Source organism: Aulonocara sp. 'chitande type north' Nkhata Bay, linkage group LG11 (assembly GCF_057382095.1).
Source record: "Aulonocara sp. 'chitande type north' Nkhata Bay isolate Kocher_YH1m ecotype deep benthic linkage group LG11, A_spYH_male_GT1.1, whole genome shotgun sequence".
Lineage (NCBI taxonomy): Eukaryota > Metazoa > Chordata > Actinopteri > Cichliformes > Cichlidae > Aulonocara > Aulonocara sp. 'chitande type north' Nkhata Bay.
Window position 1 is genome coordinate 40276572 of NC_141354.1, and position 15249 is coordinate 40291820.

The 15249-nt window shown below is 43.6% G+C and overlaps 1 protein-coding gene across 2 annotated transcripts; it reads left to right on the forward strand.

Moving 5' to 3' along the window:
• The first annotated feature begins 8960 nt into the window (after positions 1-8960).
• LOC147319908 (C-type mannose receptor 2-like) lies at positions 8961-15029 on the forward strand. Of its 2 annotated transcripts, XM_086312763.1 has the most exons (6): positions 8961-9024; positions 9300-9353; positions 10318-10677; positions 10763-11089; positions 13817-13914; positions 14305-15029. In XM_086312763.1, exons 2-6 carry the CDS (start codon positions 9317-9319, stop codon positions 14443-14445), a joined length of 963 nt encoding a protein of 320 aa, XP_086168889.1. In that variant the 5' UTR covers positions 8961-9024; positions 9300-9316; the 3' UTR covers positions 14446-15029. The 2 variants fall into 2 exon arrangements, with proteins under 2 accessions (XP_086168889.1, XP_086168888.1); XM_086312762.1 differs by lacking the exon at positions 8961-9024 and having other exon boundaries at positions 9053-9353; positions 14305-15028.
• Positions 15030-15249: the final 220 nt, after the last annotated feature.

Consider the following 15249-nt stretch of genomic DNA (forward strand, 5'->3'; position numbering starts at 1 on the left):
TATCTCCTCCTTTGGCCAGCCTATTACCCCAGCAGGGTACCTGATCACGGGCAGGGCGTACGTGTTGATGGCCCGGATCTTGTTCTTACCATTCAGCTGACTCCTCAGGACTTGCCTGACCCTCTGCAGGTACTTGGTGGTTGCAGCTTTTCTAGCGGCCTCTTCATGGTTCCCATTCGCCTGTGGGATCCCCAAGTACTTGTAACTGTCCTCTATGTCTGCAATGTTGCCTTCTGGTAGTTCAATCCCCTCAGTTCTGACTACCTTCCCTCTCTTTGTTACCATCCGACTACACTTCTCCAGTCCGAACGACATCCAATGTCATTGCTGTATAGCCTGGTAGTGTGGATCAGTGAATCGATGTCTCGTTCACTCTTGGCATACAGCTTGATGTCATCCATGTACAGGAGGTGGCTGACAACTGCTCCGTTCCGTAGTCGGTATCCGTAGCCAGTCTTGTTAATGATCTCACTGAGGGGGTTCAGGCCTATGCAGAACAGCAGTGGGGACAGAGCATCTCCTTGGTAGATCCCGCACTTGATGGTGACTTGTGCTATGGGCTTGGAGTTGGCCTCTAGTGTTGTACGCCACATCCCCATTGAGTTCCTGATGAAGGCTCTTAGGGTCCCATTGATCTTGTACAATTCTAGGCATTCCAGTATCCAGCTGTGGGGCATTGAGTCATAGGTCTTCTTGTGATCAATCCAGGCAGTGCACAGGTTGGTCAGTCTGGTCTTGCAGTCTCGGCTGATTGTTCTGTCTACCAGTAGCTGGTGTTTTGCGCCTCTGGTATTCTTGCCAATTCCTTTCTGTGTCCCGCTCATGTATTGACCCATGTGCCTGTTCATCTTAGCCGATATGATGCCTGACAGGAGCTTCCATGTAGTACTGAGGCAGGTTATTGGTCGGTAGTTGGAGGGGACCGGTCCCTTCTTGGGGTCCTTGGGGATCAGGACCGTCCGGCCTTCAGTTAGCCATTCCGGGTGTCTCTCGTTAACTAGCAGCTGGTTCATTTGTGCTGCCAGACGCTCGTGGAGTGCAGTCAGCTTCTTCAGCCAGTAGGCGTGAACCATGTCGGGCCCTGGTGCTGTCCAACTCTTCATACTGGAGACCCTTTCTTGGATATCTGCCACTGTGATGGTTACTGGACCCTGTTCAGGGAGGTCGCTGTGGTCTGCCCTCAGATCCTCTAGCCACTGAGCATTGCCGTTATGGGTTGCATCCTTCTCCCATATGCTCTTCCAGTATTGCTCCATCTCCAGCCTTGGTGGTGCTGTTCTCTTATTGTTCCCTTGCCACTGAGAGTACACCTTTGCTGGTTCTGTGGAGAACAGCTGGTTTATTCTCCTGCCTTCTATCTCTCTGGTGTACCTCCTCAAGCGGCTGGCCAAGGCTGTGAGTCTTTGCTTGGCAGTTTCCAAGGCCTCAGGTATGGACAGCTTGCTGTATTTCTTAGGCACCTTATTTGTCGCACCTTTCTGCAACTCCGTTAGTTGGCTAACCTCCCTCCGTGCTACTTTGATCTTGCCCTCTAGCCTCCTTCTCCATGGAGGGTACTGCCCCTTGTCGCTGTTCAACTTGTAGCCAAGCATCTCACTGATCACTGTTGCCGTATTGTAGATGAGCTTGTTAGTGTCGGTAATCATGGTTGTAGGTATTGCCCGTAGTGCTGCATTAACATCATCTAGCAGACCTTCTGAGGGTACTTCACGTAATCTTGGTAACCGGCTACGGGGGATCCAGGTTTCAAGCTTGGCCATGATCCTATTTTTCAGGTCAGTTCCTCTCGCACTCAACGATCCTTCTCCTATCGCACTTGGGGCTATGTACCCAATCTCGGGTGATGATATCTCCCCCCTGACCTGGCGTCCTGACTCCTCCTTGCCGTAGCATTTGTGTTGTACCTCGTGAATCTCTAGCTGTGAGAGCAGTCCCTTCTTTCAAATGTTGGAACACTGAGCTACTAGTTGTTTCGCCGTCATTGTGGATGTTGGGTATCGAAGAATCCATAGGTCCCTCATCCTATTCATGTAGCCCCTTCCGCCAGGGTTACTTGCGTAGTAGCATTCCAACAATGCCCTGTTTTCGTCTCTTGCCCACCGATGCCTTCTTGTTCCAGTAGCCCACTTTTCGTCAGGGTGCCCTGGTTCCTCAACACCTGACGCGGACCTTGTTGATCCGGGCGACGTCCGAGCCGGCATGCCTTCATATTTATCTGTCTCGCTCATGTCTGCAGTAGGCTTGCTTAGCATAGGGGGTCTAGCCTTAGGACCCTTACTGGATACAGACGCCCCAGGCAGGAATCGAACTTGCGATCCTCTGTTCCAAAGGCGTGTAGTCTAACCACTACGCTATCCAGCTGCTTACTACGCTATCCATATATATATATATATAGTTCTTCCTCAGCCAGGGAGGAGCAACCGAACTCCGCCTAAAGGAGTTGGGGCTGCTGTTGGAGACCTGCAGGTACCCACCCAGACCATGACACTAACAGTGCCTTCCATAGGATGTCTATGGTGCCTCCTCTCCACAGAGCTGTAGGCTACTGTAGCCTGCACTGAGTGCTAGGAGCTGGGTTCTGGTTATGTGGTGTTTTTGTCTGTATGTGTTTTTGGTGCCTCCCTTTTTGTATAGGTAGGCGGGGCAGTGAGTCACTGAACCTGGCACACCTGTTACTCATCAGCTGCATTCTTCAGAAGTGTTCTTTAGGAGCTACCTGACAGAAGACTAGTGTCCGAGTATTGACGTTTTTGGAGAGTCTGTAATTCTGCCCCTGCCTGCTGGAGCCGTTGGATTATTTCTGGTGACTGTAAGAAGTTTTGTTTCCTCCCCAGGATTTCGCCTCGTCTGGAGGTTTTGGCAATAAACAGTACCAAGTAAGCTCTCTGTAAAGTCTACTTTAAGCTTTTCTCGGTTATCGGTTATCATTTTTTTAGATCGAGTGCACTACCTGTGTGTGTTTCCGTCACCTGCACGTCCTGGCTCCGCGTCCCCATTCATACGCTATTGTACATACTTTGTCCTTGTAAAACCTCCCCATCACTGTAAATAAACTGTCTTCACCGCAACTCTGCCTCCGTGCGTTCTGCTCCCTGGGTCCATCTGCATTTGCCATAACACTGAGTGCGCCTAATTTTGAATGTGCATCTGTAGCTCGTCTCTGATTGGATAATGACGTGAGGGCGGGAGGAGCGGGAGAAGAGCTGCTAGTTCACGGCTACAGCTAACGAACCAGCAGCGTGCACAGTCTGCGGAGTGGAGAGAGAACAGAAAACGTGGAGCTTTTACCAAGGACGTTTTTAGGACAAATCACAAATATGCGATCTGTGGTTCATCTGAAAGTTTGCACGGTAAGTTTAACATCTAGGCTACTTTTTTCGAGACCAAAACGTCACTAGCACCAGTTGATATTTAGACTAATACTTGATAACTTGGCGCTAGCATGCTAGTTCAGCTGAAAAGCACTGGCAAACTTTTTAAATACTAAAAATGGTCACCTGCGTCTTTTGTAAAAAGATATTGGTCACATTAAGAGGCTGTGTACAGTCCTTCATTTATGGCGGGAGTTACGTTCTAAAAATAACCTGCCATAGCTGAAATCCGAAGTAGCCAGCTTTATTTTTTACAATTATTATAGATGTTTTAAGGCTGTAAAACCCCTCACTACACACTTTTCTCAGACAGACATGAACATTTCCACACTTTTCTCTCTTGTTTAAACTCTCTCAAAGTTCAAACCTTTGTAGAAAAATGAGTCCAGTATTATAGAATGGTTGCATGTGTTTACAAAAAAGAAGAAAGTGTAGGAAGCATAAAGCATGTTCCCCAGATGGTATTGATGACCTGTACAATCTCACCCTCAGCCCCCAAATGACAGTACAGATTATTAAGAAAACACACATAAAACCATGTCATCTGCTAATTCAGCCACTGATATGCCAGAGAATGATAGTCGGTCTTATCTCAGAAATATGTGTCTCTTTTACCTTAAACTGCAAGGACAGCTGCTAATTCCTGCCTCTATAATACAGATTACTTGGATTTGAAGGGGAAAAGGTCTTCTGGACTACATGACCACAGTTGGTGTCAGCAAAAGCAAGACGTTCCTTCAGACTGATGCAAGGCTTCAGAGGATACGGGGACGGCAGAGTGGCTGCTCAGATGATGTGAAAGAGGTGGTCCTGCTTCTGCTCAGCTACTTTGAAGAGAAGGAGTTCATGCTTTTCCATGTAGAAGATGCATGTCTGGCAGATGAGGTGCAACTGGAGCAAGTGTCTCTGACACCCACGATTATTGTCTTTGGTAAGTCTGTTTCATAGCTCTCTCTCTCTCTCTTTTTAATTGCACTGTTTATAGAATCTCATGTACTGCAGTGCTTATTAATATAACCTGTTAAATAATTTGTTCTCAGGTCAGTCCTGCTATTCCTTAAGATGATACATGCTGAGTCTTGATCGGAACCTCGTCAGCACATCGTGTTCGGGAGCTACTACAATTTTAACATCCATTATCTGGCTTCCACTCTGGAGGTTCTTCAAAGGTGAGCAAATATGTCTTTCTTATTTCTCAGACCTGAAAATCTCACGGTACAACAATTGTGATTGAGACTCTGAGATCTGGAGTCTGGCTCTGACTCTTGGCTGGGTTTGGACCCGGATTAAGACTGTTTTTATAAAATAACAGTCTTTATTTTTCCTTTTCATAATTATCATGTGTTTTGAATAATTGTATTGTTTGTTATTTTCTCTTTTACCGTGGGAGGGGCTTTCATGAGAATGAAATGAATAAATTTTTCTTTTTTTTTTGTGAGAATGTCTCACGACAGTGACGTAAGCGAGTGCGACGTTCGTGACAACAGCTGTGTGCAGATCAACAGTGGATCACATATCGATTATGGGAGAGAGTATGGGCGTGCAGCATTTAAAGCGTGGAAGCACTGACCTTACTTTGAGTTTGATTCCATAAAAAGTGACAAAAACATTAGTGTCCGCTGTGCGTGGGAAGAAAACTTCTTTTTACAGCGAAAAAACCCCCAAACGTCCGAGCAAGCACCGAGTAGCTACGATGTAATTGTAAATGACCCAGATTATTTGTTTATTTGATATTTTTCAAACAGTTAAATCCCTGAACGAATTATACCTTATAATATAGATTAGACTCTTATTTTGAAATTCGGAACGGGCAACTTCCGGGAAGGAAGATCGTACCGCAACTGCTTGCCGCAGAAAGGATTAAATGAGAAGGTTATCGTTTTCCATCCATCTTAAAATTAGCATCTAGCTGGAAGGCGAACAGGTATGTTTGTGTGTTGTACTTGTTGTTTACATTTCGGACAATTTGTAAATGTATTACTTGATTGTTAATAAGTTTATGAGCGATCTAGCAGGCTGATGCTAGCACCTCCTGTGCCTTTTCTGTGAATTGATTAGCATAACAGAAACGTGGTTATATCAAGTGAATGTTTATTTGTTTTATGTTATGATTACAGCTCTTACGATGTGTCTATGGCAATTTGTGAATAAATGGGTTGGAATACCCCACCATGGTCCATCCGTAATGATCATTGAGTGCATCGTCTGAATAAAGTCCGGCTGGAATGCTACAGTAATGGGAAACTCAGAGAAACTCGCGGATTCTTCAACTGACATGACTGCTGCAACTCACCTGCACCAGGGCAAACCTCCGCCTGCCCCACTCCTGCTAAACAGGTGAAAATAGATCAACAGGACCGCTGAGTCTATTTGAAAGACTGAGTGTAAACACAAAAAAATATTTTATTTTATGTGCAGAAAATAGGTTTAAATGTTAAACAAATTTCTTCCAGTCAGAGAATGTTGTATATAATTTAATGTTTGCTTGATGCATAAAGTTAGATGAGTAATAAATAAATAAAACTAGTTTTAAAAACCATTTGATTACATTTTGTATGATGGATTATGCAGAAAAAGTAGAATTGGGCTGAAAGATCTATCGCTTTATCACCTCTTCAGGTTGTAACTAAAAAACTAATTACTTTTGAAAATAAGTATCAGTAAAGTAACAGGATTACTTTTGGGGGGAAGTAATCAGTAATTAGTTACTGGTTGCATGGCGCCATCTGCTGGCCAAACCTTCACATTGCACTACAAGAATAAAGACTATGTAGTGTGCATCCTGGTAACTGTGGCTTGTTTACAGACTCTAATATACTGTGTGGAAATGTACAGATTGTTTGTTTGTTGCATTCAGTAAGACCTGAAATTAGAGACTGCACTTCTATACAGTCAGATTTCTTCCAACCAGACCAGCTGCCCCCTGCTGGCCTGTAGAAAGAATGCAGATTCAAAGCTTCACGTTCAGATGCGCCAACGTCCATCCTTTTTTTACAGCCTATTTGTGACTTGGCCGCCATAGCAGTGGGTATCAGTGTGTTTACAGTTTTGTTTACATGTGAACAAAAAGAAGAACAGGACTGTAACTACATGCAACCAAAGACGTGATTGGTCAATGCATGTGGACTACAAATAAATATGTATATAAATGAATAAAAGCATCTTTCACCATTTTTGTTCATTTAGCCAATTTTTTGCAATAAGTCATCCTCGGCTCGCTGTGTCCACAGAGGACGTGTCCACCTATAAAAGTGTGAGGGCTCAGCAAACTCCAACCCTTCCACCACTGAGGATGTAGGCCCATCCTTCCTGTCCACTCAGTGAGCCGATACACACCAACGTTGATTTTCTCACAAATAATTATTCTTATAAAAATTTAGTCGGCACACCGCAGTAGGATGTTATACTAAAAGCAGTCACAGGTTTATTAACATTGAGATGATCAGATGGTTTACAGTCAATAAAAACATGTTAGTAATATTCAGAGTGAATATAAATGATGTTAAAAACAAAACATCACAGTTTCAGCTAAGAGATGAAGTCTAAATGAGAAGTAATTTATAAGATTGTGTTAACTCCAGGATTACATTAAAAAAGACATTGAGGCGACTTTTGTTGTGATTTGGCGCTATATAAATAAAATTGAATTGAATTGAACTGAATTGAAAAACCCTGCTCCTCACATTAAATAGAATTAAACAAAATAGCTTTTTATTGTCGCTGAACATGTACAACGAAATTGTGGGTGCTCGACAACAACTGTGCAGAAATAAACAATTTGGAAGAACAGGTTGCAAAGTGCTTTGAAGTAGTGCAAACTGAGTCTGTGTGTGAGCGTCCTGAGTGATGAGGGTTACCCAGACCATGGCTCTGATTTGTGGGTGGGTGGTCAGGGTGGGGTGTGGGGGGAGGTGTGTGGGACCTGATTGAGCTGGGGTGCTGACCAGAGGGCAGCGGGTCAAAGAATTGGTGGGCAGGATGTGAGGGGTCACCTGTGATCAGTTTCTGGAAATATTCATTTGATTTATTAGGCTGTAGATTAGTAAGCATGTCCTGAAAGTCGTCCATGGCTATCTTTATTATACTGACTCTGCGTCTGACACTAACCACAACACAGGGTTTGGGACAGTTAGGTTCAGGGTCATCAGTGATGATGACCTCACAGGGTTAAAAAGCCCATCTCAACAGAGAAAGTTGATAACCGCTGTCTTTATTATCTCTTTAAGACTTTGTTGAGGCAGCTGACTCAAAGAAAGTCTGGCTGTGTTGAACTTTGTAGTATACAGTCTACAGACAAGATTAAATACTTATACGGCTTCCTTATTCTGCCTCCAAATTACTTGCCAAGTGTAAAAAATCTTGTATTTTCACTCAGGAAGTGAGCAACATCATGTGACCTTGGAAGGGGCGGGGCTACATGCATTTACACAGAAGCGTGGAGCGAGGAAGAGCCTGTTTCACCTGTGAGCTCAGTAAAAGGAAAGGATGAGTTTGGGCCCAGCAGCAGAAAAATTCCACTGAGTGAGCAGGAGTGTAATCATCATCGTCATATCCAAGGTGGAGCACCCACCCCCCTCCATCCATCCTCCGTTTACACTGCCCCTGCATCACGAGCACTGAGACACTACAGTGAATAAAGTTAAGGTGGACTCCCCATGTTACTTCCCTTCTTTTCATGCCAAATCTGTTGAGGGGCGCCTTAATTTAACTATCTATATTAAATTTTGTGTAACAAACTGGGATATTTACAATAAAGCTATATATCGGAGCTACTTTATTATATTTTGTAACTTTGTAGCATATTATATTTTATTTATTGATTGTATTGGAGGAACTGTGACCACATTATTTCCTCTGGTATTAATAAAGCATTTTGATTCTGCTACCTCTGCAGCTCATTAGCTGCGCTCATTTAACCTGACTGAGCGTGACCAGTAGAAATAAAGGATCGAACTCAGTAATTCCTGGAAACCAGATCTTTGTTCAGCGTCAGCAAACCAGCAGCTTAGCCTGTAGCTGATGACTAAAAGGACCCACAGTGCTCAAACTGCACCTTTTTCATGATCCAGGGCAGGTCTGGCTTCTTCTTTCAGTGAAATTTAGTGGTGACTTTAAAATCAGTGCATTTTATTTGTCTGTGACTGAGCCTCCATCTTTGGGAGTGGTGCTGTGTGAGACTCTCAAAGCACGTTTTGCACTTTTAGAGGAGATGCACTAAAACTGTAACATCATTAAAAAGACGCTGAAGCCAAACAAACAAAGAACAAAATAAAAACTGTTTGTTCTCTATGATTGGAACTGACATGTGAAATGTGTCGGGTTGTGTCGTCATCATCACTGATTTGTTTGGAGGAGTTGAGCTTGAACGCTCTTTTCTCCCAATTCTAATAATGACAACATTATTCAAATAAGACTGAAGTGGTCGGGCAGACGTCAGTCTGTTTGCATCTGTAATAACTTTGAATAAGTCATCTTCAGTTAAACGACTCTGAGCATCTTTAATCAAATGCACTGTAATGAACACTGGGCTGCTTTCTAAAAAACCACTTTTACAAAGTCTCTGATGGACGTGGGAGGAGGAGCGAGGATGACATTTATATCAGATGAAGAGTTCTGACTGTGTCACAGCTGCACAGACGTCTCATCGTGTCGGGTATGTTCTGCATATGTTTGGTTTATTTGATAATCTCACACATTCATTGTCTGGTATTCTAATAAACAAAATGATGATAATTGAAGGAAGACAACATTTTTAAAGTTGAACGTTTCAAATGTTGAATATGTTTGATAGTTTTGTTTGAATGATTAGATTAGATAGAAATGGAGTGAATGACAGAGACAGCTGCCTCTTTGTTGATGCTGCTTTAAGTGTTATGATTAATAATGAACGAGCAGCTGCAGATGAGATTCATGAGGACGTCTTCACAGTTTTTCAGCTCTCAGTCATGAAGAGGTGTGGACTGATCCTGCTGCTGCTCTCAGGTCTGTGAACTCATCTCAGTCGCCTCATTTACAGTTTGAATAAAACTTTTGATGTCAGAAAATCAAAGAAAGCACAAAGTGAACTGCTCCATAGGGATTATTTTAAAGGTGTCTGTAAACGAGCTTCAAGCAGTCACAGGAACACTCGTACAATCTCCAAAGACCTTTGTCATGTCAACTAAACTTCTAAAGGTTTCTTTGGGTCCAGTTAGAAGTTTGATTGACAGTTTAATGGTCGGTAGTTTGTAAGAGTTTGTATAAAGTGAAGTAAAAGAGTAAAGAAAGAAAGGAGGGAAGAGTCAGTGCATGAACGTGGCTGTTTGTGTGCACTGCTGAGAAAAACACGTCTTGATTTTATTTTCTGTGTAGAAATCTGACTGAAAGCCTGAAACGCTGCAAACCCGTCAGCTCGCTGAAAAAGATCCTGACTGCTTTTACCACGTCCGTGTGCACGTTAGAGCAGGGCGATATGACCAAAAATATTTATCATGATATTTCATTTTCTTATTGTTGCCTAACATTGTACCGGTATTACCGTGAACGCTATAATATGGCCCAGCCCTAGTGCACGTGTTGTTCAGCTTTGAGCCTCGACCACTAACACGTCGTTTTCCTTCATTGTGCACACTGAAGAGGAAAAATCGTCCAAATACATGTGCAATAAGGCCAGAGTGAAAAACAAACTTAGCACTGTTAAAGCAGCTTTTTAAGCTGATGTGAGAGTTTCGCCCTGGAGCAGGAAACCAGTGTGTAGGTGTCCACAGGCACCGTAAAACAGCTTTTAACCAGTACACGAGTTACACATCCTTTGAAGGACACATATATTAACATATATTCACGTCTTTAAAGATGTCAACAAAAAGTTTGCGTTGTGGTAGCATGTAAAGAATTTATTCTCCTGATGACTAAAATAGTCGAGCTGAGGTGAGTCTGTGACCGCGCTGACTGACTCGTGTCCTCTCAGGTTACGTGATGGTCTGCCATCTTCAGTCTGATCAGTTAGTCAGACAGCTCCACCTGGTTGACCTGCAGAAGTCCTGGAACGATGCTCAGCAATACTGCAGAGATGAGTACATTGACCTCGCCATCGTTAACAGCTCAGCTCTCATCCAGGAAGCCCAGAAAAGGGCGGGGAGCACCGAGGCGTGGATTGGACTCTCCAAGAGCGGCTGGACCTGGTCTCAAACTGGTCCAGTTCAGTCATCCTGGTTTAACATGTGGTCATGGTGGCACCCAGGGACTGATGAGTGTGTGATAATATCTAGTGATGGATCATGGTCCACAAGACCGTGCTCAGCTACTTATTACTTTGTCTGCTATGACGGTGAGTGTTTCAGACTTTGGTACCAGGGTTTGACAAACTGAACATTTTAGCTGCAGGTTTGAATCCGTCTGATCTTTTGTTTCAGCTGCGACTAACAAACACATCCTGGTGAAGAACTCAATGACCTGGTCTGATGCTCAGTCTCACTGCAGACAGACGTACACAGACCTGAGCACCATCACCAACATGCAGGACAACAGCCAGGTCGCTTTTATGATACTATTTTATCATCAAGCCTGGATTGGACTGTACAGAAAATACTGGACGTGGTCAAACTCGAGCACAGCCTCCAACCTGCCGTGGGGGCCCGGGCAGCCTGATGACAGCGTAAACTGTGCCACAATAGTCGGATCAACAGGCTCCTTCAACAGTCATAACTGTGATGACCAACGCCCCTTCCTCTGCTCCAGAGGTGAGTCTGTCCTCTGTGTTTCTGCACAGTCTGGTCCTCCTGGGCTCATCCGGACACTCTTGGCACAGCACTGCCGATGCTTTGGGTGGCGCTGTCATTTAGTGTTTGCTCTGTCTGCGGTAGAGTATCACTTCCTGTTCCTGTTTCAACACAGGAACAGGAAGTAGTAGTTGAGTAGCTTATCTGCGTAGCAATTTAATTAAAAACCTTTAGATAACTTCTGTTTTCATAGTATAATCTTCACGTGCACCATGGCTACTTCACCTGTCCCTCCTGCACTTTCTTGCTCATTGTGTCAGATGTTTAGTTACTCCTTTAGCAGTAATGATATCTGTAACAAATGTAGCATATTTGCAGCTCTGGAGGCCAGGATTACTGAATTGGAGACTCGGCTTCGCACCCTTCATTCACCCGTAGCTAGCCAGGCCCCTGTAGCTGGTGCAGCCGAAGATAGCGTAGGCCCCGCTAGCTGTTCCCCGGCAGACCCCAAGCAGCTGGGGAAAGAGGGCGGCTGGGTCACGGTGAGGAGGAAGCATAGTCCTAAACAGAAGCCCCAGGTACACCACCAACCCGTTCATGTGTCTAACCGTTTTTCCCCACTCGGCGACACACCCGCCGGGGGTCAAACTCTGGTAATTGGTGATTCTGTTCTCAGACATGTGAAGCTAGAGACACCGGCAGGGGCCAGAGCAGGCGACATTGAAGGAAATTTAAAACTGCTGGCTAAGGGTAAACGTAAATTCAGTAAGATCATAATTCACGTCGGCAGTAATGACACCCGGTTACGCCAATCAGAGGTCACTAAAATCAATATTGAATCGGTGTGCAACTTTGCCAAAACAATGTCGGACTCTGTAGTTTTCTCTGGTCCCCTCCCCAATCAGACCAGGAGTGACATGTTTAGCCGCATGTTCTCCTTAAATTGCTGGCTGTCTGAGTGGTGTCCCAGAAACGATGTGGGCTTCATAGATAATTGGCAAACCTTCTGGAGGAAACCTGGTCTTGTTAGGAGAGACGGCATCCATCCCACTTTGGATGGAGCAGCTCTCATTTCTAGAAATATGGACAAATTTATTAAACCCCCCAAAATATGACTATCCAGAGTTGGGACCAGGAAGCAGAGTTGCAGTCTTACACGCCTCTCTGCAGCTTCTCTCCTCCTGCTACCCCCCCAAAAACCCATCTCCATAGAGACTGTGTCAGCTTCCAAAAAGACAAAAAACAAACTAAAAACCAGAAACAAACAACTTAAACATAAACAATTACAAAGAAAGAACAATACAGTATCCACATCTGAACCAAAGAGTAAAACAGTGAAATGTGGATTATTAAATATTAGGTCTCTCTCCTCCAAGTCTCTGTTAGTACATGACTTAATAATTGATCAACAAATCGATTTACTCTGCCTTACAGAAACCTGGTTGCAGCAGGATGATTATGTTAGTTTAAATGAATCAACACCCCCGAGTCATTCTAACTACCAGAAACCTCGAAGCACAGGCCGAGGGGGCGGTGTGCTGGGCTGGTTCTAGACAGGCATATATGAGGGGGCAGACAGAAATGTAAAGGGGGCACATGGTGGCAGCTGAGGCGAATGTGGGGTTCTCTGAATAACTGTTTTTGTCATGTAATTGGATTGCACTTTGTCAAACCTCTACCCTAAAACCTGACCAACTTGGGTGTCCCCCCTGAAGGCTCAGCTTCTGCAGGTCTAGATCTTAGTGTCACTGAGGCACACAAACCCCCTGACCACGTTAAGGTGGCAATCACTCAGGAGGAAAACTGAAAAACAAAATAAAAAATAATAAAATAAAATATTGCTCATCAGATTCTACCAACTAAAAACATGACATTTACCTTAATTAGATGCCCTATGTTAAATACATTTGAATCCAACCATAGTACTTCTCACTATTGCCAATATTAACAAAACTAAAAAGGGTAGGCCAAGTTATGAAAAAAGGGCACTTCTCCAACTCTTGAAAAATAGAAATAAAAAATACATTAAAATATCCATCCAGTTCTTTAAAACCAACAACATAAAATCTATCTTAATTTGATTGCCTAAGTAAAGTATCAAATCAATTTTATTTATATAGCACTTTTACATTATACATGCTTCCCTTAGGCAGCATCATTAGAAGACATAGCATACATTTACACTGCTATGCAGATGACACCCAGCTCTATCTGTGCATGAAGCCAGATAACACACACCAATGAGTTACACTGCAGGAATGTCTTAAAGACATAAAGACCTGGATGGCCGCTAACTTTCTGCTTCTTAATTCAGATCAAACTGAGGTTATTGTACTCGGCCCTGAAAAGCTTAGAAATATGGTATCTAAGCAGATTCTTACTCTGGATGGCATTACCTTGGCCTCCAGTAACACTGTGAGGAACCTTGGAGTCATTTTTGACCAGGACATGTCCTTCAATGCACATATTAAACAAATATGTAAGACTGCGTTCTTCCATTTGCGCCCCTCCCTGAGCTCTGAGTTCTGCTGGAGGTTTCTTCCTGTTAAAAGGGAAAAAGTTTTTCCTTCTGACTGTCGCCAAAGTGCTTATTCATAGGGGGTCATTTGATTGCTTGGTTTTTTCTCTATATGTATTACTATAGGGTCTACCGCACAGTATAAAGCGCCTTGAGGCGACTGTTGTTGTGATTTAGTGATGTATAAATAAAATTGAATTGAATTGAATGGCCCTTTTCTTTCTCTGCAGATGTCAAACCTTCAGCCTCGAGGTCAGTGAAGGTTCAGCTGAGGGCGGGATCTGCAGACCTGAACGACCCCACACTGCAAGAATCCATCCTGCAGCAGGTCAGAGGTCACACGGGCCCCGATACAAGGAACAGACCGCTATAACTACTGTGAAATGATAGAGAGCAGTGAGTCTGTGCAGGTTCAGGGACACGTGACAGCACACAGCTGCAGAGATACGGGGCTCGTTTAATGCAATCCCATCCATTTGTATTATTTAACCTTTTTAACTGGTAACTTGAAGAAGTCACTTAATTTCAGATTACTGTGAGGAGACGACGTGAACCAATGACAGGCAATGAGGCCTAATTCCAGACTTCAGTTTCATCCCCAGCCAGTTCATTTAGTTCATTTCCCCCAGAAACAGCACCAACAACGTTTTCTGCTCACTACAGAAACAACGGCTGATTAATGAGGAGCTTCTGTTAATGTGTGAAAACTGTGTTTCAGGTGAGGGAGAAGCTGGTGGAGCAAGGAGTCACTGAGGAGGTGAAGCTGAGGTGGAGGACGCAGCCTGATGGGAAGGTTTTCCACAGAGAGGAGGAGACAGCCGCTTACAGTGAGAAGGAAGACTGTGGCGGTTTAGTCTGAACGTTATTGGCTGATGTTCCTCAGATGATCTGCTGTGTAATTCAACTTATTTCCATCTCTGTACTCTGACTGCTGGACTGTAACAGCGTAGCTTTGCATGACTGACAGTTGGAAATCATCCTTCTTTATCCTAAGCTCAGATCACAGAGTGTCTGATGAGCTGTTTTATGCCTCTTTGTTTCTTCTGATTGGTGAAGCTAAAGTTTGCAGGTGAGCGGGTGGGCGGACCTTCTGTGTCTCAGATATAAATGTTCATGATATCCTGTCTCTACATATGAAAGTTCAAGAGGAGAAAAAGGTGAAACTGAGTGTTCAGAGCAGCCTGATGTCTGAGCTTTTTGACTTCATACTTTATAGTTCAAATGAGCACCCAGCAATATAACAGTAGATATGCCATATATGTCAGTGAATCGCGCATTTATGCTCTCTATTATCATATTAAATATACATTTTTCTGTCTCAGAAATGTCTCTGCTGCTGTTTGATTCTGTAAACTACAGTCATGGCTCTGCATCCATCTTCATTGTAAACTCTATTCAATAAAGTCTATTGATATTTTATTGTCCTGTCAGAACTTTCAGTTGCTTCATTTTTATGCTCTTATTTTGAATTTGATGCAGTAACACACATCATAAAGGCTGAGACAACATGAAGTTTAATGCTAAACAATAAGAGTCTCACATACAGTGAAGCTGATTGGCGGGACAGCAGTCACATGACTGGCTATGAAATCCCAGACAGACAATCCAACAGTTTGTGAAACATCTGAATGTAAAATGCTGAAAACTTCTGCTGCTCATCTGT

Bases quoted from the DNA above. Each gene is read 5' to 3' on its own strand.
- LOC147319908 (XM_086312762.1), top strand. From the start codon at position 9,173: ATGATTAGATTAGATAGAAATGGAGTGAATGACAGAGACAGCTGCCTC. The intron at 11,090-13,816 runs GTGAGTCTGTCC...CTTTCTCTGCAG, and splicing joins CCCCTTCCTCTGCTCCAGAG to ATGTCAAACCTTCAGCCTCG. The intron at 13,915-14,304 runs GTCAGAGGTCAC...ACTGTGTTTCAG, and splicing joins AAGAATCCATCCTGCAGCAG to GTGAGGGAGAAGCTGGTGGA.